The following is a 23,272-nucleotide window of genomic DNA, read 5'->3' as shown; positions in this document are numbered from 1 at the left end:
TGAGTCATGCTCTCTCTCTCAGACTCTCTCCACATCTGGCTTTAGGAGGAGAAAAACAGCAGATTAAGGAGTCGGACTGAACCAAATGACAGTTTTTGTTGGGGGGGAGGCTGTTAACCAACCTTAAAAACACGTACGTCCACCATTTAACCATAAAATCGACTATTAATTCCTGTTTGGTTTATTAAAATGTTGTCAGTCGTGAATCTGCGCCTTCAGTCAGCCGTCGACTTGAAGTTTTAGTGGGTGTGATTGGCCTGCTTTGGTTGGGGCGCCCCTCCCAGCCGGGTGCAGAGTGGTACGGTCCAGAAGGAGGGGGGGGGGGGGGGCTGGCAGTGGCGGAGCAGGGGCAGACCGAGCCGAGCCAAGCCGAGGCAGGCTGTGTGTGAATGGGGGAGACGCGCCGCGCCGCTCCGAGATCCGCTCTTTCTGTTCTGGATTACTGATTCACTGTTGAACCTGCCCGGACTCCTCCTGCTGCTCCACCTGAGCGCAGCTCCCTCAGGTTTCATGTGAGGAGAAGAAGAAGAAGAAGAAAGGAGAGCAGCAGCGCGCGTGGGACTGTGGATTTAAATAAGTGATTGGACTTTTCTGCGCGTTTCCGTCCAGGTAAGTCCGGAGGTGTTTGGGGGCCGTGTGGGGCCGAGCGGGCTGGGAGGTTGTCCGTGTCCTGGTGGCAGATCTCGGGGTAGCGGGGTGGAGGTGGAGGTGGAGGAGGTGAAGGGGGGTGTATGCGTGTGGATGTTTTGGGGGAAAACGCCTCGACTCCCCTCCGCATCAGCGCTCATTTGCTGCTTCTGCTCCGTGTTTTTTCCGGATGGAAATGTCCTCCCTTTCCACAGTTTTCCCCGCAGTGAGTGGGGGTGAGGAGCGGGGCCGGGTGGGGGTTGATACCCCAGGTAGGGCTGCAGTTCCCTCCGGGGTATTCCGCAGGCACGTCCGGCCTGCTGGCGCACCGAGCGGAGCGCCTCGCTTCTCCTTTTCACCCGTTTTCAACTGCTTGATTCGATGCGTGAAAGAGGCGGTTTGTGGCTGCAAATGTGTGTGTTTTTCTGTGCGTGGAGGGGGAGAGTGGGGGAGGTGGGGGAGGAGGGGGTCTGGGAGGTAGCGAGGCTCCAGACGCCGATCCATTAAAGAAGAACAAAGGGGGGAGGCGGCAGAAAAACGTTTAAAATCGCAAGAGAAAACGCAGAAAAGGCGTGAAAACGTCCCGTCCGGGCGGCGCGGGGCCGCCGCGGGGCCGCTGCCCGCACTTCACGCACAAAATCCCCTTTTGTGAGCTTCTGAATCCGCCTCCATCCGTCCGTCCATGTGCTGAAGAGGAGCCTCCATCCTCTGAACCACCGATACTGATCGATTTATGTTCCAGGTCGAATCAGCAGAAACGATCGATCTGTTCGGCAGGTTTCGGAATCGGAAGACGCGATCGTTTTCGTTCGACTGATCGATGGAAATGATCGTATCCATCCAGGGCAGGCTGAAGGTTATTAATCACGTAGCCGGTCGGTTGTGTAACGTGTGATTATTGAGCTCCTGATCGATCCTCAAATAACTTTTCAAGATCCCAACTTTAAAATGATCAGAGTGATCAGCTGTAATGATAAGGGGGATAAAATGGAGACTGATTGATTGATTGATTCATTCATTCATTCATTCATGTGAACAGAATGAGTCAGAGAGCCTGAATCAGCAGCACATCCAACCGATCAGTAATCAATAATTGTTTGGTAATGATTCTGTGTGGATGTAACTTGATTAAAATCACAGATTAAAGCTGGAAGGAACGCAGCTGTTTGATAATCAATCATTTGAATTGATAGTTTTCAGATTCCCGCACTTCGCCTGTTTGGGGTTTTCAGTTTTTCTTTGTCTTCTTGCTCAGTCAGCTGATTAGTTTTGTTCTCTTAGTCGTTCAAAACAAATATTTTCTTTTAGGCCAAACAGTTCAGAAAATAATCATCAGAATGATCAATAACCAATAATCTAAATCATCATCAGCTGCATTTAGGAGCCTCAGCTGTAAACAGGAGTTGAGAAAATTCTTCCCGTTTCCAGCCGATCACAAATCAAAGAAACAGAAGGGAGTATTGATTAAATTCACAGCAATAAACCAATGAAACATCAGGAGGAAACACAAACAGCAGAATAAAAGAAGAAGAAACACACACACACACACACCACACACAGTCACATGACCACTGTGTGTTTTTAAATCATTAAGAGACGAGGATGAGGATGGTGGGATGAAGATCAGTCAGCGTTTCACTGCACGTGTGTGTGCGTGTGTGAGCGTGTGTGTGTGTGTGTTCTGACTGTAGTCCGACTGTTCTGTCCACAGCAGTTTGACTCGCGGTCCGAACTGATCGGGGGCCGTTTGCTGACCGAGGCGTCCATGTTTGTTTTAGTTTGCTGTGATGCGAGCTGAACGCAGCTTGTTGTCTGTAATTCTTGCGCCGATGGCGTGTGATCCCGTTAAGCAGCACGTGAAGTCTGTTGTCCACAGAGAGACAGCAAAGCGAGCCGTTTGTGACGTGTTGGTGCTCCTTGTGACGGCGTTTCGTGTGGCGATGGGGCGGAGACGGGACTCGGACGTCCCGACCCTTCACCGGGTCGGCTTTGGTTTACCTGACGATGTTCACGCTGTGTTAGCATGCTAAGAGTAACAACACATTAGCATGTTAGCATCGCTCGGGGCTCAGAGCCAACAGGAAGTCAGTAACACTGAGGTCAGAGGTCACTGCTCTCCAAAGGGCTCGAATTGCTGCCGTCTCTGGTTTCACTTTGAGCTTCACGGAGCTAACGACCACTTCAGCTTCAGCAGCTCAGTGAGCTGGTCCGGAAAGGCCGCGATGTGGTGGGCGTGCAGCTGGAGCGTGCTGTCTCAGTTTCACGCTATCTTGGACTGTGTCCCCCACCCAGTCCACAATGTCCTGGTCAGGGACAGGAGTTGGACAGACTCAGTCCCCCTCGATGCTCCACAGAGCGGCGCAGGAAGTCGTTCATTATGTTTCTAACCGCTGATTTCTCAGATACAAACGGGAAGTTTAAACTCGGACTGATCGACTCGCCTGAAACAAAATTAGGAAACACAAAGCAAACTGAGCTGAACCTGTGAGGTTCGATGTCGTCTAATAAAATATTGTGTTCGTTATCGGAGGCAGCTGAAACCGGTCGCCACCTTCTGCAGTAACATTAAGCAACGCAGCGTTAGCCTCGCGCAGCATCCAAAAGCCTCCCCTGAGTCCCCAGAGTGAAGGTTCCTGCCTGTGCTGTCAGTGAGCTCAAAGGGGACCCCTGCTGGACACTCAGGTGTCCTACGCACACAAATCAGCACAATCATACTAATTAGTTTAATAACCGACGAGTGAGGCGAGTGGTGCTTAATCGGCTAAGTCGAGCACACGCTCAGATTTCAAAATTCACAGTGCGACTTTTTTAAGACGTGAGCGCGGAGAAGTTTTTATTACGCACAGGAAGGATGTGATGCAGTGTGGGGAGGAGCCATTCAAAGCCCAAAGCTCCCAGGAAACCAAACCGCCGGCGAGCTGCCCTGTGCAGGAACATTCACACCTCGGGCCTTTTCACACAGCCAGCTTCACTGTCCGGCTGCACATCTATCACACGTCACTGTGTGTGTGTGTGTGTGTGTGATGGGATTTCCTCCTCCTCAGTTGAATCCTGCCATTGGAAATCCATTACTGCTGCTTATTATGGAATATTGATCATACGCATGCGTGTGTGTGTGTGTGTGTCTGTAAATTAAATCTACAGCACTTTGTCTTTCTGCAACACAAACACACATTTGCAGTTAGACTCTAAATAAACACACACACACACACACGCTGAGTCAGTGATGGAGTCGGTTCTGAGATAATGCTGAGTCAGCAGTCAGACTCTGATATGATGTTGTCAGCCTGCAGCCTTCACTTCTGAGCCTCCATAACCTGTCTGTCTGTCTGTCTGTCTGTCTGTCTGTCTGTCTGTCGGTCGGTCTGTCTGTCCTGCTGCAGTGATGTCATCTCTCTGTAGGCCAACATTAAAGTGGGCTGAGTGTGTGTGTCTGTGTGTGTGTGCTCAGATTTGCGTTATGACTTTAAGAGGAGGAGGAGGAGGTTTGTGGTTGCTGAACTTGGAGTGTGTCGGGTACTTTTTGTAAACGCAGCTTCTCCTCCATCGACGTTTTTTTCGTTGTACTTGAAGTACAGCTTTACTGTGATCGCAGTACTCTCACAGTGATACCAGCAGAGTACTCAGTGAAAACACTTTGTTCCACCTGAACTTTGTTTAGTTAAATGTCTCACCTCGACGTCGGCTGAAGTCCAGACCGGAGACGAGCCTGCCGGCGTTCAGCCACAGTCTGATGAGTCTAAAGGATCTTTGATCCTGAACCTCCACTCATTTCATTTTTCATGTACTGGAACCGTGAGCAGCGAACACGTCCTCACTAGAGTGAAAACACTCGACAGTATCAGCCTCAGGTGTGACACTGCAAGCCCAAAACACACACATCTTCTTATCAGAGTACACACACACACACACACACACGCTGAGGAACAGGCAGGAAACACTCAGCTGACACTCTTCACTTCCTCCCTCGTTGCCTCCTGACCTCCAACAGCTGTGTGTTCATGTGTGTGTGTGTGTTTGGCCCTGAGAGAGGTCAGGGTCAAACACATACACACACGTGTGTGTGTGTGTGTGTCCTTCCACAGTCTGTGTTTTCCACATCAACATGTAAGTGAAACACGAGCAGTGGATGGATGAAGAGGCTCAGTGACACAGAAGTAAACGTCCTTAACTCAACCTTGTCCTTGTCATCTATTGTCTCTGGCCACGTGTTGAGTCTCATAAAATCCACTTCTGTAGTCCACATAGTAAATATACACGAAATTTGCCCGTATGTTCGCCAGTCGTGGTTTCGGCCCACGGTGGACCATCCCGTCGTCGTTTCAGCAGCGAGAGGTCGCCCGCAGGGTTTAAATCCACGTCAGGTCCGAGCTCGCTCACCTTCTGCAACAGATCTGAAGTCTGCGTTTGTTACGGTTGGTGACCCAGCACGGTGGTCTCATTGAAGTGAATGAGCCAGCCTGTCAGGCACCTCAGTGCTGCACCGTAAGGGTTTCGGGTGTGAGACCGTTTTGTGGCTTTGTGTCACTCGCCCATGCAGCTACGTGAATGAATCTGGTCGCAGTGCTGCACAGGTTTCATTCCTTTGCAGGTTTTTGCTGATGAGCCGCAGGTTGCGCGTCTGCAGACCGTCAGTTTTCAGGTGGATTCCTCTGTGGATCGTATAAACAGCGTTGTTGCTGCTCTAACATGGCGGCCGACCGTCAGCCCCCAGCAGGCTGACTGTCTGTGAAGGAGACTCTGGAAGCTGCTCTAGTGGCTGAAGCTCCCAGATCCTGAGAGGCTGCAGGACTTTTTCAAACGTCCCAAACACTTTGACAGCAGTGAAGCATAATGACAACCAACGGGATCTTTAGTATAAACTCAGTTGCTCTTTTGTGATAACAGAAGATATAAAAAGGCTAAATGGACACGTGTATGTTTGCTAACAGGCTTTGTGCCTTTACATCCATCTTATTCACTGGGAGCTCCAACAAGACTTTGTGGTTTGGACTTTGTCGCGTTCGTCATGGTGGCAGATCTTCCTTAAGGAGCAGATAAATCCAGATGTCATCATCAGGAGACTTGAAGATCAGTTCTTCCCACAGCCTGAGGTCTCCATGATCTGAAGATGAAGTCCTCAACATCAAATCTGTGTCGACAGGGTAACAGACATTACCTGAAGATGATCTCCTGGGAACGAGGCGCCACTCTGTCTTCTTTTTGAACACTCTGTGAGAACATCGCTGTGAAATGAAACCTCGTGGCCGTTAAACGACTGGAACAGCAGCACAGCTCTGTTTCCCACCCTGCCCTGGACGGACTTCACACGTTTTAAAATAGCTGCTGTTAACGTTCTCGGCTGAAGGCGTCAGGTAAATGGGTTTTATCAGATGCTAATGAAGCCAGCAGCGAGAGCGTCGGCTCCACAGACCTTAAACAAGAAAAGCCTTTCAGCCTTAACCCCAGCAGAAACCCTGATGGACACGTCTGATTTCGTCTCAGCTGGGAGATAAAATCCTGTAATGCTTGACGTTTAAAGGACCATCCTGGTGTTTTTGCACGTTTCAGCTCATTTATCACACAGCTTGTACATTTGACAAGTTTCTCGGGTCAACGCTGAGTCAAACAGAACTTGAAAAGCTATCAGGCTCTTTGGCTTCACACCCCAACCACCACCAAAGACGCAACAGCAGCCTGCAGGTCTTCAAACTACATATCTGACAAATATTCTCAAGTCACGGTTTGTCCTGACTTGTAGTTATCTACAGGCTGTAACGGCAGAGACCTTCGGGGGCTGAACTGGGCCGATCCAGCAGCACATCTCAAAGCGGCTCTGCTGGGAGCTCCTGGTTCGCCTTGACGTGTTATGATGCCAGAGGACTGAATGGGCCGAAGGTTTGACCCCAGCAGCTGCCTGGCTGGTCCTTAAACTCCTGTGTGTCTCCGCTGTGCTGACGACGGACAGACGGCCTCTGTTTTCAGTCTCTGCCAAATTACCAATTAAGGCCGTTCTCTTTAATTCAATTCATTAGAGTCTGAGCTCTCGTCCCAGTGAGAGCCAATCACAGCAGCCCGGTTAGAGACTGCTGGAATGTTTCTGTGTTCACTGACCTGAGATCAGCCAGAGCAGAAAACACTACCAGACGCATGTCTGTGCAGTCTGCTGGTCAGCTGGACCATCAGTCTGTTTTATAGGACTTTAGTTGAAGATCACATGTGATCTGTTGACTGATTGCTTGATTGACGACCCAAACGGATCAGGGTTCCCTCACTGAATGAGCTCGTTCGTGGTTATTGCCAGGCTGCAGTTCTTGATGAGAATATTAAATCTTCTTTTCTGATTTGAATGTACAGAAAATGAGAGAAAACAGCAGCAGCGTCTCCTCGGAAAGCAGCCTCACGGCTCGACTCTGGACGGTCTTTAAAGGCCCGCCGTCCTGCTGCGTAAAATGAAAATGAGCCCCCAGCTGAATCGTAAAGGTTTAAAAATGAAGGTCAGAACACGTTTTATTCCTCACAGACGCTGCTGCTGACTCTGCTGTTCATCCATCCGTCCTGATGCTCTGCTGCTCCTGCACTTCGGTCACATTTACATTTTGTTCAGAATTTTGGCGCCCACTCTTCCTTGTTGATGCTCTGACTTTTCTCGCTGATAACTGTCATACGTGTGAGCTGTTGCAGACGTCCACTGTCGACTCCTAACCATCACCCATCACCCATCAGCTCCAGAAAAGCTCATTTTGATGAGAGTTTACGATTCGTGATGTCTTCTGTACAGAACGTGATGAAGTCCAGCGGAGTCTCAGCTACTGGAACCGATCAGCGTCACGTCTGTGAGCTCTTCATGACCTCGGAGCAGATAAATTTAGCCCTCAGTGCAGTTAACTGCAGCGGGACTTGGCTGTCGGTCACAGGCAGGAGTAAACTTTGGTTGGGTTTTCTTCCCCCTGCAGGCAGTGCAGTGTTGATCTGAGGAGGGGTCAAAGGTCACCAGAACCGCTCGATGAATGAGCTTCCTGTTGGTCCACGCATGTTCACAGATCGTGTTTTGTTTTGAATCCTCCAGTGAGGAGCTTATCATGTCTCATCATCATCATCACTAAAACCAGTGGGAATGGAGTTTGAGTTGAGGTGAAGCTCTGAAAGAACACGAAGCGTCTTCATTTGAATTTAAAGTTTCCACTTCAAGTTGAAGCCCCGCAGGTGATCAGACTGGCTGTGAGCACTGAAAGCAGTTCAAGTCTAAACGGTGAAGACAACAGACGTGTCGGCTGTCAGTTGAAGATGAACGACTCTCTTTCTGTCTGAGATGTTCAAGTGGAACACGGATGGAGTCGGTATGTGGTTAGCCTAGCTTAGCATAAAGGCTCAAAGTGAAACAGCTAGCCGAGCTCCACCCAGAATTCAGTAACGCATCAGCCAGCACCTCTGAAGGTCTGAACGGTCAAAAAGAATCACCGTCTTCCTGTACCTGACTTTTTGACTGCAAAGAGCTCATTTTAGTTAATATGCAGTTGCAGCAGTTAACACGTGTGTTGTGCTAAAGCAGCTAATTTTTAATTTAATTTAAGTTACTTTATTAATCCCAAGCTGGGAATTGATTTCTCTGCATTTAACCCATCACTGATTGAAACACACACACACGCAACATGCAGTGAAACACACACAGGAGCAGTGGGCTGCATCAAGCGCCCAGGGACCATATTGGGGGTTAAGTGCCTTGCTCAAGGGCACATCATCACTCCACCACACTCAAATTTTTCCTGCCCGTCCGGTGGGGGAATCGAACCAGCAACCTTCCGATCACAAGCCGCTTCTCCAACCTCTAGGCCACGGCTGCCCCCAGAAGCTGCAAAGCTCAGCAGAGCAGCAGAGATGGTGACATTAATGTGGCTTTAACCAGTTCAACGCACAGTATCAGCCTGTAGCAGATGTTTAACTCCAGTCTGACCCACAGAGCCAACATGGCCGCCGCTGTGACCGCCGAGGCTTTGTTTAGACTGTCAGAGTCTCTGGTTTCCATCAGCTGATCCATTAAATAAAGAAACTTCAACCATCTCACGGTCATGTGATTAATAGTGTTTCCCTCTAATGAAATAACAGTTTGATAGACTGAAGATGGTGAACATTGTGCGCGTGTGTGCGTGTGTGTGGTCACAGACCTTGTGGTAATGACACGAGTCCTAATAGATGGACTGTTTTATACACACACGCACCGCTAATGGAGCAGTTATTTCACGGTCTTTTGCTGTGGAGTTGGCTGCTGACATCAACAGCGACCTGCTAATTGCCGTCCAATGACATCACGGCGGGCTGAGGTGCACACGCGTGCAGTAAGACGAGACTGTGAGCAGCCGTTTGTTGAAACCGACCAGATGAAACGCGTTGATCTGTGAGCTTCGCAGGTGCTGCCAGGTGGATTTTGTTCCCGTTAATGTGGCGTTGTGGTCCTTTATGCTAAGATGCTCAGCTAATAGAAAACATGGTTTGTTGCTATGCAGAAAATCGGTTTCCTGCCACATGAACAGTTTCAACATGAACACTGTTGCAGCTAAAAGATGTATTTCAGATGATTTTAATGTGTGTTCATTCAGGTCAGACAGAACAAAATGATGTTCTGCCTCCCGCCTTCATGTTGAACGAGCCTCAGAGTGACGGCAGCGGCAGGCCGTCGTCAGTTTGGTGACACGAGGAGAGCAGCAGCAGGGCAGAGCTCAGATTTACAGACAGACAGTGAACTCACCGGGCCGCCTGTTAGCCTGTTAGCGCTGTAGCTGCTAACAGCATGGTGAGTCAGTTTGCAGAGGTTTGTAATTACAGAGGCCGGCCGAGAGGAAGAGGCAGTAAAATGAAAGTGGACGTATTAAAGTACACGGTGGTTTACAGTTCACTGTGTTTATGTAATTACAGGAAGTGACACAACAATCAGACTAAACGAGATCAGAGCCACTGTTAGGCCCCGTGCGACAGATTTACTGTCTCACTGTCTCACCCTGAAGAGCAAAGACATTTAATGGCCCAATCTGGACATTTTTGATCAAAGAAACAAAACCACGTGAATCCGCTTCCAGGGACACGCAGAGCAGCTGTGCGTTCAGATTTCACACAGGTTTCAGATGCGGAACATGTTGAACACATGTAACACTGACAGTCTCTGTCTTCGAGCTCACGTCCTCAGCAGTGTCCTCCAGATCCTCCTGGAGGATCCTGAAGTTTATCCAGGCCAGGTCAGATGTATAACTGCTCCAGTTCCTTCTGGATCCACTTCAGGGTCTCCTCCCAGTTGGACTTGCCCAATAGGATCCTGACCAGATATTAAAACCGCCTCAGCAGCCTCAGACTCTAGGACGGAGTCTCGAAGCTCGTTTGGCCACTTGTGTCCACGTTCTTGTTCTTTTGGTCGCTACTCAGATCTCGAGTCCTCAGGTGAGGGCCGAAGCTTTGCCTTCGGGCTCAGTTCCCTCTGAACCACAGAGGTCGGTCTCAGTGCCCTTGTTGCTGCTCACCACTGAATGCGTTAATTGTTTAGTCCATAAAAGGTCAAGATGTCTTCACTGTCCCTCTTTAGTCCAAAACCTAAACTCCTGTGAGTTCCTGTGGGACTGAGAAAAGCAGAAACAAGTCAGGAGTTTGGCTACACAGATGGATGCAGTGAAGCTGTCTGTCTGTCTGTCTGTCTCTCTGTCTGCCTGTCTGTCTGTGTCCAGCTCTCAGCTCCTGTAAGACCACCCTGAAGCTCTCAGCACCCAAGGCGACCCTGCAGTCCTCTCCACCAGGAAGCTGCAGCACAATGTGCCTTTGTTGTGTGTTTATTGGAGCCTGAGCCTCAGACAGAGCACCACTCACATAGATGGATGGTGGAGGAGGGGGTCAGAGGGGGTGGATGCAGATGGAGGTGATGGAGGGGGTGAGGACAGGGTGGGGTGGTTTATGGCTCCTAGTTAGGCGGCGAAGTGGGCGTGGTCACGTCCTTCCTGGTTAACTTCAGACTGAATGTAAAAACATTTAAAACGTTCTCACTCAACAATACGTTGAAGATAAAACAAAATGATGACACAAAGTGATCTGAGAAGATTTAAGTTTGCTTTCCATAAAATGACTCAGCAAAACCCTGAAATAAGCTGCTGTTCACAGGAGCAAGTAGCGACTCGGCTGTTTGAGTCTATTAGCTTTGTCTCAAAAACAAAAGTAATCACGTGGTTAAGATTTAAGATAAGAACTTTATTGATCCCACAGGAAATTGTTGATCAGATCTCTAAATGTTTTTGTCGGTGAAGGCCTGAAGATTTGATTCTCACTGTGTCTGTTAACGTGTGTGCACTGAATGAACCTACGGTGGCCTGTTAGGGCCAACCATAAACATTTCATTTATCTGGAAGAATGAAGGACGTTGGTTAGTTCGTCTCTGAGGTGTGAACCATCCGTCCAGGTTGTAAACACGACGTGTTTACGAGAGCGACGTGTCATCACACCTGTCAGAAAGTCCAGCTCACCTGCAGTCGCGGCGAGGACGTCGGCGGGAACGTTTCTCCTGACGCTGAGGCAACGTTAACGCAGCCTTAACTTGGCTCAGCAGTGAGCTTCTTGAGCCAACCCAGGACTCACTGTTAGCATGAGAACACACACACACACACACACACACACAGAGCAGAGTGATGGATGCTCCAGTGAAATCGTAGTCCAGTTAGAGAAACTCTATCTGTCTCCTCTGTCTGCCCAGCTGTCTGTTGTCTTCTCACACACACACACACACACACACACACACACACACACACACTCTGGTCCATCTGTCGACCTCTCCTCTCTCTGGTCTCCCCTCAGCTCAGTAGGCTAATTAACTAATGTGCTGATCTTTCACTGCCTCTTTGTGTTTGTGTGTGTGTGTGTGTGTGTGTGTGTGTGTGTGTGGCAGGGTTAATTGTTGGACTCGGCTTACTGTACCTCTGCCGCTCGAGTAAAAACTTTATTACCCTTCCATTAAGAAGACGTCAACTCCGTGTTCCACAGCAGACTCTTCTTCTTCTCCTTGATCTTCTTGTTCTTCTTCTTTGCCTTCTTCTCCTTCTTGATCTTCTTCTTCTTCTTCTTCTTGATCTTCTCCTTCTTCTCCTGCCGTCTGATTCGAAGCGGTCAGTCTCAGCTGATATTCTCTCTGCTGCTGCTGGTCGTCGCTGAAACGCGTCTCGTGGTGATGTGATGGGTGAAAAGCTGTGCTCTCGATGAGCATCGCGACCGTCTTCACTGCTGATTATTCTGCAGATGCTATCGATCGATCAGTTAGTCTGTGAAATGTCAGAAAACTGTGAGTGTGCAGTGACGTCTTTTTTACCTGACCAACAGTCCAAACCCAAACCTACACGCTGGAGATCAGTTAATGCAGTCAGCAGCAGTTCCTGTCACTGATGGAGGCTTCGCCATCAGTTCATGAACGCAGCATCAAAATTAAAGTTGGTAGAAACGCTGGGAGCAAACGCAGGCGGCAAATCAAACGTTTTCATTCAAGGCACGACTGTAGATCAAGATTACACTGATTTGTGCAGGGGTTTTAGAGTGTGTGTGTGTGAGAGAGAGATCAGCTGTCAGTCAAACCCAAACGCAGTAAAAATGGCTGCCAGGATGAGAGTGAAATTTCCATGCAGCTCAGTGTTACTGGAGCTGCGGAGGCTTTATGAGGGGATCAGTGAGAAGACAGACGGAAACAGATCAATACCTCGCTGTGCCCCGATCTCTCTCTCTCTCTCTCACACACACACACACACACAGCTCATCTTCACACTCGTGTGTTACAGGCTGCTTCTTGTAAAAATAATATCAGGTTTTAAAGTTCCTCATCAGGTTGACGCTGAGTTCACAGTGAAGTTTATTCATCTGCAAAATGTCGGATAATAAAGTCAGGGTTCGTAGGTCAGAGTCCAGGTGTGTCACCACAGGCTGAGCTCCACCTCGTCAGCCCAAACCACCTTTGGTTCTGCCGGGTCAGAGATTCACTTGCCGTGGCAGCTCACAAGAACAGAAGAAGAGTGCAAAAAGTGTGCAAAAACAGTTACAAAAAATATATAGAGATAAATGAACAAATGTCCTGTTGAGCTGTACAGTCTAACAGCAGTGGGAATGAAGGAGCTGCTGTAGCTCCTTCCTACACTGAGGGTGTAGGAGGATGGCGATGGACTTCCAGAGAAGAACATTACCACTTACACCAGTGAACGTCCAGGGCTCGGACATTGAGATGGTGGACAATTTTAAGTATCTGGGTGTTCACCTCAACCATAAACTGGTCACATAACACCGATGTCCTGTACAAGAAGGGCCAAAGTCGCCTCCACCTTCTGAGGAGACTGAGGTCCTTTGGAGTGTGCAGGCCCCTCCTAAGGACTTTTTATGACTCTGTGGTAGCCTCTGCTATTCACTACGCTGTGGTCTGTTGGGGACCGGGACAGGAAGAGACTGAACAAGCTGGTCAGGAGGGCCAGCTCTGTCCTGGGCTGCCCACTGGACTCTGTGGAGCAGGTGGGTGAGAGGAGGACGTTAGCCAAGCTGACATCCATCATGGACAACACCTCTCACCCTCTGCATCAGACAGTAGAGGCTCTGAGCAGCTCCTTCAGCGGCAGACTGCTACACCCTCAGTGTAGGAAGGAGCTACAGCAGCTCCTTCATTCCCACTGCTGTTAGACTGTACAGCTCAACAGTCTAGTCCTCATTTCCTCCCTTATGAGGACTTTTATATAGCTGTATATTGTACTGTGTTTGCTGTACTTTGTAAATTGTTAATTTATTTTACCTTTATATATATTTTTTGTAACTGTTTTTGCACACTTCTTGCACTCTTTTTCTGTTCCTGTGAGCAGCCACGACAAGTGAATTTGTCCACTGCGGGATCAATAAAGTTCATCTTATCTTCTAAATGTCTCCAACAGGCTCCTGTAGTCGAGCGTGTGCAGCCTCCTCACATTTCCTGTCTCTCTCTCCACAGCCATGTCCCTCTGAAGCTGACTCTTCATCAGACCTGCAGCCAGCTCTTCTCTCCTCCTCCCCTCCTCTCCTCCTCCATCCCTCCATCCTCTCCTCCTCCTCCTCCTCTCTTTATCCGCCATGCTCCCTTCCCTTTCCTCTCCTTTTCTCCTCTTTGTCCTCCTCTCCCTCCTCCTCCTGTCCTCCCCCCTCCTCTCTGCCCCAGCTGTTCCTCCCCCTCCTTCTATGCCGTCGGGCTGGGCGGTGTACCGAGCGCTGGACACCTCCCTGACCCACCTGACCGTCCACCGGAGGACAGGTGAGGTGTTTGTCGGTGCCGTCAACCGAGTGCTGAAGCTGTCGGCCAATCTGACGGAGCTGAGGAGTCACATGACCGGACCTGTGGAGGACAACGCCAAGTGTTACCCTCCGCCCAGCGTCAGGGCCTGCGCTCACAGGTCTGTCCACACCATCTGACTGTTTTCTACACCTGTGTGTATACTGCCTGTCTGTCCACTTCACCTGTCTGTCTCTGCCCTCAGACTGGAGTCGTCCGACAATGTGAACAAATTCTTACTGGTGGATTACACTGGGAACAGACTGGTGGCCTGCGGCTCGATCTGGCAGGGCGTCTGTCAGTTTCTCAGACTGGAGGATCTGTTCAAACTGGGAGAGCCGCATCACCGCAAAGAGCACTACCTGTCTGGAGCCAGAGAGGCTGACGGGATGGCAGGTGAGCTGGGGTGGAGGGGGGCGGAGTCAGATACACCTGAACAGGTCGAAAGTTGAGAGAAAAGGAAGGAAGTTCTGAAAGCTGTTGTTGATCCTGTTTTGTTTTCTTCACAGTCTGCCGTCGTGTGAGCTGTAGAGAGGTCTAAGGTGTGTTAGCTTAGCTTAGCTTAGCATAAAGTCTGAAGCCTCACAGCTGATGGAGTGTGGACGAGTCTGTTAGCCAACAGGACACAACATTCAGAACAGGCAACTTTGGTGCATTTCTTCACTTTTGGTGGCTAACAGTTTCTCTTTGTGCTAAGCTAAGCTAAACACAAGCCTGTTTTGTTTTGGAAAAGTGTGTTATAGTTTGAAGTTCACTTTGTAAAGTATACTTTATGTACAAAAGTATTGGGACAGCAGCCCATCACACCAACAGGGTCTTTAATGACGTCTCATTGTAAACACACAGACAGCTTTGCAGCTCTAACAGCTTCCACTCTTCTGTGAAGGCTTTCCACAACATGTTGGAGTGTTTCTGTGGGAATTTGTGCCCATTCATGCAGTAGAGCATTTGTGAGGTCACACACTGATGTTGGACCAAAAGGCCTGGCTCACAATCTCCGTTCCAGTTCATCCCAAAGGTGTTGGATGGGGTTGAGGTATTTTCATCACTGAGGTCCTAGTAAACAAGCAGTCGTGATGTGCAGGTTCACACTCAGCAGATTTTGTGCTGACGTCATGCCGAAGTTTCAGTGAAAAACAAAGCTCTGGTGTTTCCCGCCTGCTTTGTTCTTGAGAAGCTGGCAAAGTGTTTCAAGCTGCGTGTGTCAATCATGCGTTAGGATGTCAAAATGTTTTGCAGGTTTTTATGCAAAATCAATTGCTGTAGTTTTCAGTGGGAACAAAAAGCTGAATGAAGGCTGTCGGCACAGAACAGCAGATGAGTGACAAGCTAACACACCACACTGGAGTGATTCACACTCATAGCTCTGCTGAAGGGAGGGAAGATGAGTGGCACCCCAGTGAAAACCCTTCTCACCTGGGGCCTCTCAGGAGCCGAGCTCTGTGCTTCTGCTGGTGTTTTCACTGCACTTTACAAACTGTTTCAGGCTTCACGAGGTCCATATGGAGTATCTGCATGCAGCTCAGAGTTGGTGTCTGCAGGTCCTGTGTCCACAGCTGTGTCAGAGCAGGAGATCCACGCTCACATCCACGGGCACAAGCTGCTCGCTGCCCGAAAAGGGCGTCGGACAGGATGAGCCGCCCCGTAGTGTTTCTGTTTGCTGCGTTGTTCACTTCTCTGTGTTCTTGTTTGGCTGCACTGTTTCTGTTTCTTTCTGTGATGTGATGTCACATTTCATCAACCAATCACAATCAGCAGCACTGCTTCCAGTCCCTGAAAGTATGGGAGGTCACCTCCTCAGCAGGGCTCCAGTTTAGGTCCAGGGACTCGTTGCCAGAACTGAGCAGTGGAAACAGAACTGCAGACGGTGGCTGCACAGTTTAAGTCCTGCAGTAGAAAAGGAGGGAAAAAGTAGAAAAATGCCTGATTGGTTTGATTCGACAGAGGACATGTTCGTGTTGAATCATCAGAAAGCACGCCAGTAAGAACAGAGGTCACCTGTCAATAGGCCTCATGAGTTTGTTCCTCCCCTCCAGGTGTGGTTGTCGGTGAGGACGACTGGATGGCCGACCCAAAGAGGAAGAAGCCGTTGAAGGGCGACAGCCGCCTGTTCATCGGAGCCGCCATTGATGGAAAGTCCGAGTATTTCCCCACTCTGTCCAGCAGGAAGCTGGTGGAGGACGAGGAGAGCGCTCACATGTTCTCGCTGGTCTACCAGGACGAGTTTGTCTCCTCACAGATCAAGATCCCGTCGGACACGCTGTCCCTGTACCCGGCCTTCGACATCTACTACGTCTACGGCTTCTCCAGCCGCACATACGTCTACTTCCTGACTCTGCAGCTGGACACGCAGCTGACTCAGATGGACGCCGGCGGGGAGAAGTTCTTCACCTCTAAGATCGTCAGGATGTGCTCCAACGACACTGAGTTCTACTCCTATGTGGAGTTTCCTCTGGGCTGCACCAAAGACGGCGTGGAGTACCGACTGGTCCAGGCCGCCTACAAACAGAAACCAGGGCGACGGCTGGCCCAGGCACTCGGCTTGTCCGAGGACGACGACGTCCTCTTTGTCGTCTTCTCGCAGGTAATCTGCCTCCCTCTGTCCTCGATGGATGTCTGTTATTTTCTTTATCACTTGTTTGTCTTTATCCTTCTTTCTCTGCCTCTTCCTTGTTCTTTGTGTCCGCTTGGTCTTTCTTTTGGTTCCTTTTACTGTAGTTGTCCCCCTTGTCTCCGTCTCCGTTCTTCTGTCTCTGTGATGCCTCTGGGCGTTGTAGGCTCACTCTCTGCCTGGTGATTTTGTGTGTTTTCAGGGTCAGAAGAATCGCTCTAACCCTCCCAGAGAGACCGTCCTGTGTCTGTTCACCCTCCACGACATCAACCTGGCCATGAGAGAGAGGATCCGCTCCTGTTACCGCGGCGAGGGGCGGCTCTCGTTGCCGTGGTTACTCAACAAGGAGCTGCCCTGCATCCACACGGTGAGAAGTCGCTCTGTCACATTCTCAGAACGAGCCTGCTGCCGGTTTACTCACATCAGGGGGGTTTGGACTAGATTGTAGAGTTATGATAGAGTTCTGAAACACTGGGAGGGACCTCGTGTGTTAGCGCCTTGTGAAAAGTCTTCGCAGCCCATTCTGTGGAAGGAAACACTAAACAGACCGAGAACCGAACGAGAACACGTGAACCTGCTGCTCGGGTTCATGAAGCGCTTAATGACTTGGTGATTAACGCTCCAGTCCTGCTCCAGTCCTGCTCCAGTCCTGCTCCAGTCCTGCTCCAGTTTCAGGCTCCAGTCCTGCTCCAGTTTCAGCAGGTGGAAGAAAACCAGCTACAAGCTTTCTTCAGGTCTTTGTTTCTGTCCCACTGAGGATACTGTACACCATGTGGCCTGAAGCTGCCTTCAGGCTGCAACACACACACACACACACACACACACACACACACACTGGACTGTAAGCACAAATAGACTAGATTTGAATGGAAAAGAAGATGATAACATATAAAAACCAAAATGAAGAGAAGGACAGAAGAGATCCCCGCCTCTGTCTCTCTCTCTCTCTCTCTCTCTCTCTCTCTCTCTCTCCCTCCCTCTCTCTCTCTCTCTCCCTCTCTCTGTCTCTGTCTCTGTCTCTGCAGTGGGGTTATTTCAGGTCGGGGGTAGATGATGTTCTTATTCATGGCAGTAATGGCCTGCAGTGGTAACCATGGCAACTGAACAGGGAAACCCGCCAGGATCCGAGTCTGGGGGCCAGGCTTGAATTTGGGAATGGGATGTTGGAAGGGAGGGAGGGGGGAGGGGGCATCAGCCCACCAACCAACCAACTGACCAATCACAGCCAATCAGCCATACACTGATGAATGTGACAAAATATAAGATTGTGTGTGTGTGTGTGTGGAGGGGGAGGGCAAAGACAGAGGAGATAGGGCCAGTGTCCAGGCCCTGACCTCCTTCTTTTGTCATGAACAGAGGGGTGTGTGTGTGTGTGTGTATGTGTGTGTGTGTCTCACTGAAGTAAACACAGTGCAGTGTGAAGCTCCGTGTTTGTCTTTCCACCAGAAACAGGTGGAGCCCGACTAAACTACAGCCTTTTGCTGTGTTTCTGTACTGAACTGAAGCGTCTGACAGTCTCAGGCTCTTCAGCTCAGCCTCTGAGCTCAGCATAGGAAACATTCAGGAAGTAGCGTCTCCGACCGCTTCGACCAGTCAAGGTGACAGCCGTCAGCCGACTCTGGTCAGCGCTGAACCTGTGAGGACAAGCAGGCCCCCTGAGGGAAACCAGACTGAGTGGACTGCGTGTTCTGATCCCCTGACAGAGTGAGACGTCTTCTCTCTAACTCATCACTTCGGTCTCAGGAGTCCAGTTAAACTGTGATTCATATCAGATCAGGGATCTAAACCGACAAACTTGATCATTTGTGATCAGCACCTTCATTATCTGATCCAGAGGAGATCAGTGTCAGATTTAGTATCCACAGCTGAAGCTCACAAACTCAGAGGACTTTATGACACACACTGAGATGTTTAGGCCTCACAATCAACTGAACAAAATCTGGCTTCATTTTTCTCATAAGTCTAAGTTTAAAAACACGTGTTTTCCTGTGTGTCCACGCTGAAGGCTTCAGTGTGATCTGAGTTTATTGTCCAGCTCGTCTGCAGCTGAGCCGTCTCGCGGCCGTCTGTCCTGGGGACAAACCCACATCGGGCTCACTGCAGCATCATTTCACAGCCCGTTCAACAGACAGATGCAGGCATCGGACGTTCAGCGAAGTAAAAATCGATGAAACGTTATGTCCTGCAAAAACGGACTCTGAGCTTCACAGCTTCTCTGTCATCCTTCAGATTTCTGCCCGTTTCTGCTGCTGAGAAGCATCCAGGCCTTAACCCGCTAATGACAGGGTGTTAGCCAGCCTCACTGAGAGTGTGTGTGTGTGTGTGTGTGTGTGTGTGTGTGGTGCCTGTAATAAGCCTCCTCCCTGCTTCTGTAACACACAGACGTACAGAGATATGAAACGCTGCAGGACTCACATTGAACCCGACATGATGTTTTCCCCGTGCAGCACAAATGAACAGGAGCGTGTAGGCGGGGCAACGACAGAGTGATTGACGGGCATCTCAGCCAATCGCAGTGAGCTGCTTCTTGCTTCATCTTTGTTTTCTGCAGTGTTCAGTGGACAGTTTTGCACGGACCTCCGAGGTCCAGTCGCCATGAAACTATCAGAAAATAAGCTTCGATTTTTTTGATTGGCCGCTGGTTGTCACTGGCCGTCTCTTCATGACGGAGGGGCCGACCTCCTCATTCTGCTGGGGTCCACCCTCTCAGGAATGGACTGGAAATCGGGCTCGTAGTTTGACTGTAACCCTGCTGGAAGGGAAACATCACCGCCCAGACAGCAGCGCCCCCTGCCTGAATTCATGTGAGCTGCATGTGAGATACGCTACAGCGACATCCTGCAGCCACGTGAATCTGACAGAAACACTTCAAATAAAGACAAACCCCCACAGCGTCTCGCTCTCCTTCTTTCTCTGATGATTTCAACAAGTGAAATCAAAAGGTTTTCGTACACTAAATCAGCCTGTGCAGTAGTTGTGGTAATAGTATTTTGTACTAAATGGAAGAAGCAGTCATTTTAATTTTCCCTCTTTCCTTCTTCCACAGCCGAAGCAGATCGGAGACGATTTCTGCGGCCTGGTGTTGAACCAGCCGCTGGGAGGCCTGAGGGTCATCGAGGGGAACCCGCTGTACGAGGACCGGACCGAGGGCATGGGCGCCGTGGCTGCCTACACCTACGGAGAACACACGGTGGTGTTCGTGGGAACCCGGAGCGGACAGCTGAAGAAGGTAGGGAGACATGGAGACAGGAGGGAGGGATGAATGGGTGGGTGGATGGATGGATGGGTGGATTGATGAGTGGGTGAGTGGATTAATGGATGGATGAGTGAGTGGGTGGATGAGTGGGTGGGTGTTGATTTGGGCTGCTGTGAGGGAAGAAAAGTTTGTCTGTGCTGAAGGAAAAAGAGAAGAAACGACTGAAGCGTCTGTGCTGCTTCCTCTGCTCAAATGGTCGCATGAATCTTTTAAAATCCCTTTTGGGTCTTCGACTGCTTTCTAGAGTTTCTATTTACGGAGGGGAGCGAGGAAGATGGAGGGAAAATTGCCTTATTCATGTTTAAATTCACTGCAGGCTCTCAGCAAACAGAAACGGTGTGTCTGTCTGCGTTTCCTGTCGCCTTCACTTCTCGTTTCCTGTCGGCCATCTTGAAACAAAACGGATCCTCTTCGCCTCAAAGCGTTTGGCTGGTTCATGTTCACCACAGTGTGTGTGAAGACTGAGCTCGTGAACATCTGACGTCGTGTCGTCGGTTTTCATTTTGCAGTCAAATGAAGGAGCTCGTTGGCGTGTGACCATCTGAATGTTTCCTGCTGAACCTTTGAAAAGCCCAGCACACCTCACAGAGTACTGACACATGGCGTCACCTCGGGGCCAAAGTCCGACCGTCCAAACCTCAAATTCGTTAAAATGATTAAAAAATTGAACGGAAAAGCAGCAGGTGATCGTCACAGTAGTAATTAATCAAATAACCGATTCAGCTGCGCTTGCGTTTACACTTTTTGTGCCAAAGTCTTCCTCACTGACAGAATAACTGAATGAACGGTAATATGAAAATAAGTGCAGACATGAGTTCATTTGCTTCGGTATTGATTCCCTGTTTGTTTACTTTCCCATTTAACTTTAATCTTATTTATTTATTTGCGTTTCATGTATTTATTTGTGCGATTCTTCATGTATTTGGCCGTCGAGTGTATTCTCAGGTAGTCCAGTCGATAACCAACAGGCCAAAGGTCGACGTCGTGGTGCATTTAACAGCAGATTATTTCTTTGTTTTTCGGTCGTCCGTACCTTCCAGCAGCAGACCCTCCAACAATAATAAGAGTGAAGAATGTGATAAATATTTCATTTCTCGCGGATGCTCGGTTTGTGCTGTGCAGCTGCCGGCTCGGCTCTTGTTGTTATCTGTTCTGAAAGGAATCTGAGCCTTGTTTTGATTTCATCACGCAGCAAACAGTCGGTTCATTTCCAGGGTTTTTATTGGCAGGCGGGACAGGTGAACAGGAGCAGGACCAGAGGCCGTCCTCTCTGCAGAGACATGTCGGGAAAACGTCCCACTTAGCAGCAGCACATGTGTTCTGTATGGTTTAATGGCTGTTTCCCTGCAGGACAGACGCTGTCCTCTCTGCAAGGTTCAAGACTCGACCGAGTCTTCTTTTGTTATGAACTTCAGGTTGGTGTTGTTTGAATGAAACATGGCGGTCGGTCTGAAAGGTCAAATCATGCATGTGAATCGTCTGACAGGAGGAAAACTTGTGCGCACATCCTCCACTGCGCTCCACACATCCATCTGCATCAGCAGCTGTTTAAATTAAAAGATGCGTTTAAAAAGCTCTTCATCTGACCTCACAATCATCTCCACTTTCCAGCTGCAGGAAGGATGAATTTTAATTGCCTGAAAAGTAAAAATGGAGGCTGCTCACCCCGCTCACCTCTCCTCCCACACAGCTGCTGCTTTAATATTCATGGACGTGGGGAGAAATTCCTCTGAAAGCTGACCTCGGATGGAGGGAGGAACGCAGGGAGAGCCCGAGGTGGCGTCTGTGCAGCGAGCACATTCGGTGGAAGTGGTCGGGTTTGATTGTGGATGTTGGCGGAGAACACTTTTATTCTATGTTTAGTGAAGCCTCCTCCTCCTCCTCCTCCTCCTCCTCCTCCACCCTCTGAGCTGCTGCAGTCCAACCAGACGCTTAGAAACAGGCGAGGAGGACGAAGTCAAGCTGCCACGGAGTCTGCTGAACAACAGCCTTCATGTTTCCCATCAGTTATCAGACAGAATCGTCTTCCTCAGCGCTGCGACTGCTTTCAGGTCGTTTCTGTAGTGATTCATGTATTTATTATTGTCACATAGACACGCCTACATGTCTGAGCTACACACACATACACATGTAGGTCGGCTGCGTACACGCTGAGATGGCGTGAGGACAGAGGATACTGCGATTAACATCATGATATAACATCTCTTTACATATTCACGTTTAGCTCCAGCCTCAGCCTGAACCTTACAGGCCTCCCTCCTCTTCATCGTGATGATGATGATGTGTGTAAACAGAGACTGGTGGGGCACACCTGGACACAAAACCTGCAGAAAACACACCTTTCCTGAAGTATCTGCACGAGCATAGCTGTGAACTCATTCCTCCGTGTCTGCTGGAGCGTCCCACTGGTCTCCAACTGGGACAAATGAACTGAATTAAGGAGAAGACTCACATAAGAAGACATATTGTCCATCGTTAGGATGTGGACACCACAGAGAAACTCAGCAGAAACATTCAGATTTCCTCTGGGCGGGCTGCCTTTACAGAAGGTTTACCATACCTTCATCATCATCATAACCCTCATCATCCTCATCATCATCATCATCCTCCTCATTCTCATCATCATCCTCCTCATCTTCATCATCATCATCATCATCCTCATCTTCATCCTCATCATCCTCTGGTGTCTGCTGGTGTTTGTCGCTGACAGGAGAGTAGAGCCCCGCTAACCGTTTCCCCTGCTGCCAGTCTTTATGCTAAGCTAGGCTAGCAGCTGTCAGCTCGGAGGTTAAAATGAGCCTCCCTGATGGCCTCTCTGTGTGCTTCAGTCCTGGTGAACCCATGACTCCAGAGAGCCTTCTAGTCCTGATTCAGACTCTGCTGCTGGCTGTGTCTTCCCACAGAGACAGAAACAAGTCGTAAGTCCTCCGTCCACTTCTGTCCCTCTGTCCTCTGCTGCGTCCAAACGTCTTGTCATTTTACTCCACCAGTGAGAAAATACTCCTGTTGTGGTCCTCCTGGTTGGTCCTCATGTTCTGCTGCTTTGTGTTTACCTGACAGCTGAAACAGTCAATCAGTCAGTTAGCCGATTGAGAGGAAATGACTCTGATGATGTTTTACTGAAGGATCTGAATTCTTCTTCCAACACTCATCCTCTCAGAAAGTCTAAGACTGACTACAGTGAGTGTGTTTTCCCATTTGTGGAGACTTTCTGACTGTTTGGGCTTCACGTCATCGTTCAGACTGAAGCGAGAAAACAGCGTCTCCCTCTCGTTCTATCTTTCCAGATGTGTTTGTGTTTTTCCTGGCATTTGAGTGGAACTCCTGCAGAGTTTGTTTTGCTCTCAGAGGTCCCAGTGACGAACTGACCCAGGACCACAGACACCACAGACAGACTGAGGACTGGTTGCATGTACAGATAAAACCAGGATCAGCATCAACACAGCAGTGAGCTCAGCTGTTCCCCAAAGGTTCCCCCTCACAGACAAACGGGACGGGACGGGACGGG

The 23,272-nt window shown here is 49.5% G+C and overlaps 1 protein-coding gene across 2 annotated transcripts in view; it reads left to right on the top strand.

The window, feature by feature from the left end:
* Nucleotides 1–336: 336 nt before the first annotated feature.
* The window catches only part of plxna3 (plexin A3), a 67,906-nt gene continuing 44,970 nt past the window's right edge, over nucleotides 337–23,272 (top strand). For both annotated transcript variants that reach the window (XM_046396574.1, XM_046396573.1), the window contains exons 1-6: nucleotides 337–609; nucleotides 13,583–14,018; nucleotides 14,103–14,293; nucleotides 15,934–16,481; nucleotides 16,711–16,875; nucleotides 19,555–19,737. In XM_046396574.1, coding sequence (XP_046252530.1) covers nucleotides 13,702–14,018; nucleotides 14,103–14,293; nucleotides 15,934–16,481; nucleotides 16,711–16,875; nucleotides 19,555–19,737 — 1,404 coding nt within the window. In that variant the 5' untranslated portion in view covers nucleotides 337–609; nucleotides 13,583–13,701. The remainder of the gene's footprint in view (nucleotides 610–13,582; nucleotides 14,019–14,102; nucleotides 14,294–15,933; nucleotides 16,482–16,710; nucleotides 16,876–19,554; nucleotides 19,738–23,272) is intronic.

The sequence above is a fragment of the Scatophagus argus genome, chromosome 8 (genome assembly GCF_020382885.2).
Source record: "Scatophagus argus isolate fScaArg1 chromosome 8, fScaArg1.pri, whole genome shotgun sequence".
Taxonomy (NCBI): domain Eukaryota; kingdom Metazoa; phylum Chordata; class Actinopteri; family Scatophagidae; genus Scatophagus; species Scatophagus argus.
Note: the sequence above shows the minus strand (reverse complement) of the source record. Positions and strands in the feature narration are given on the sequence as shown.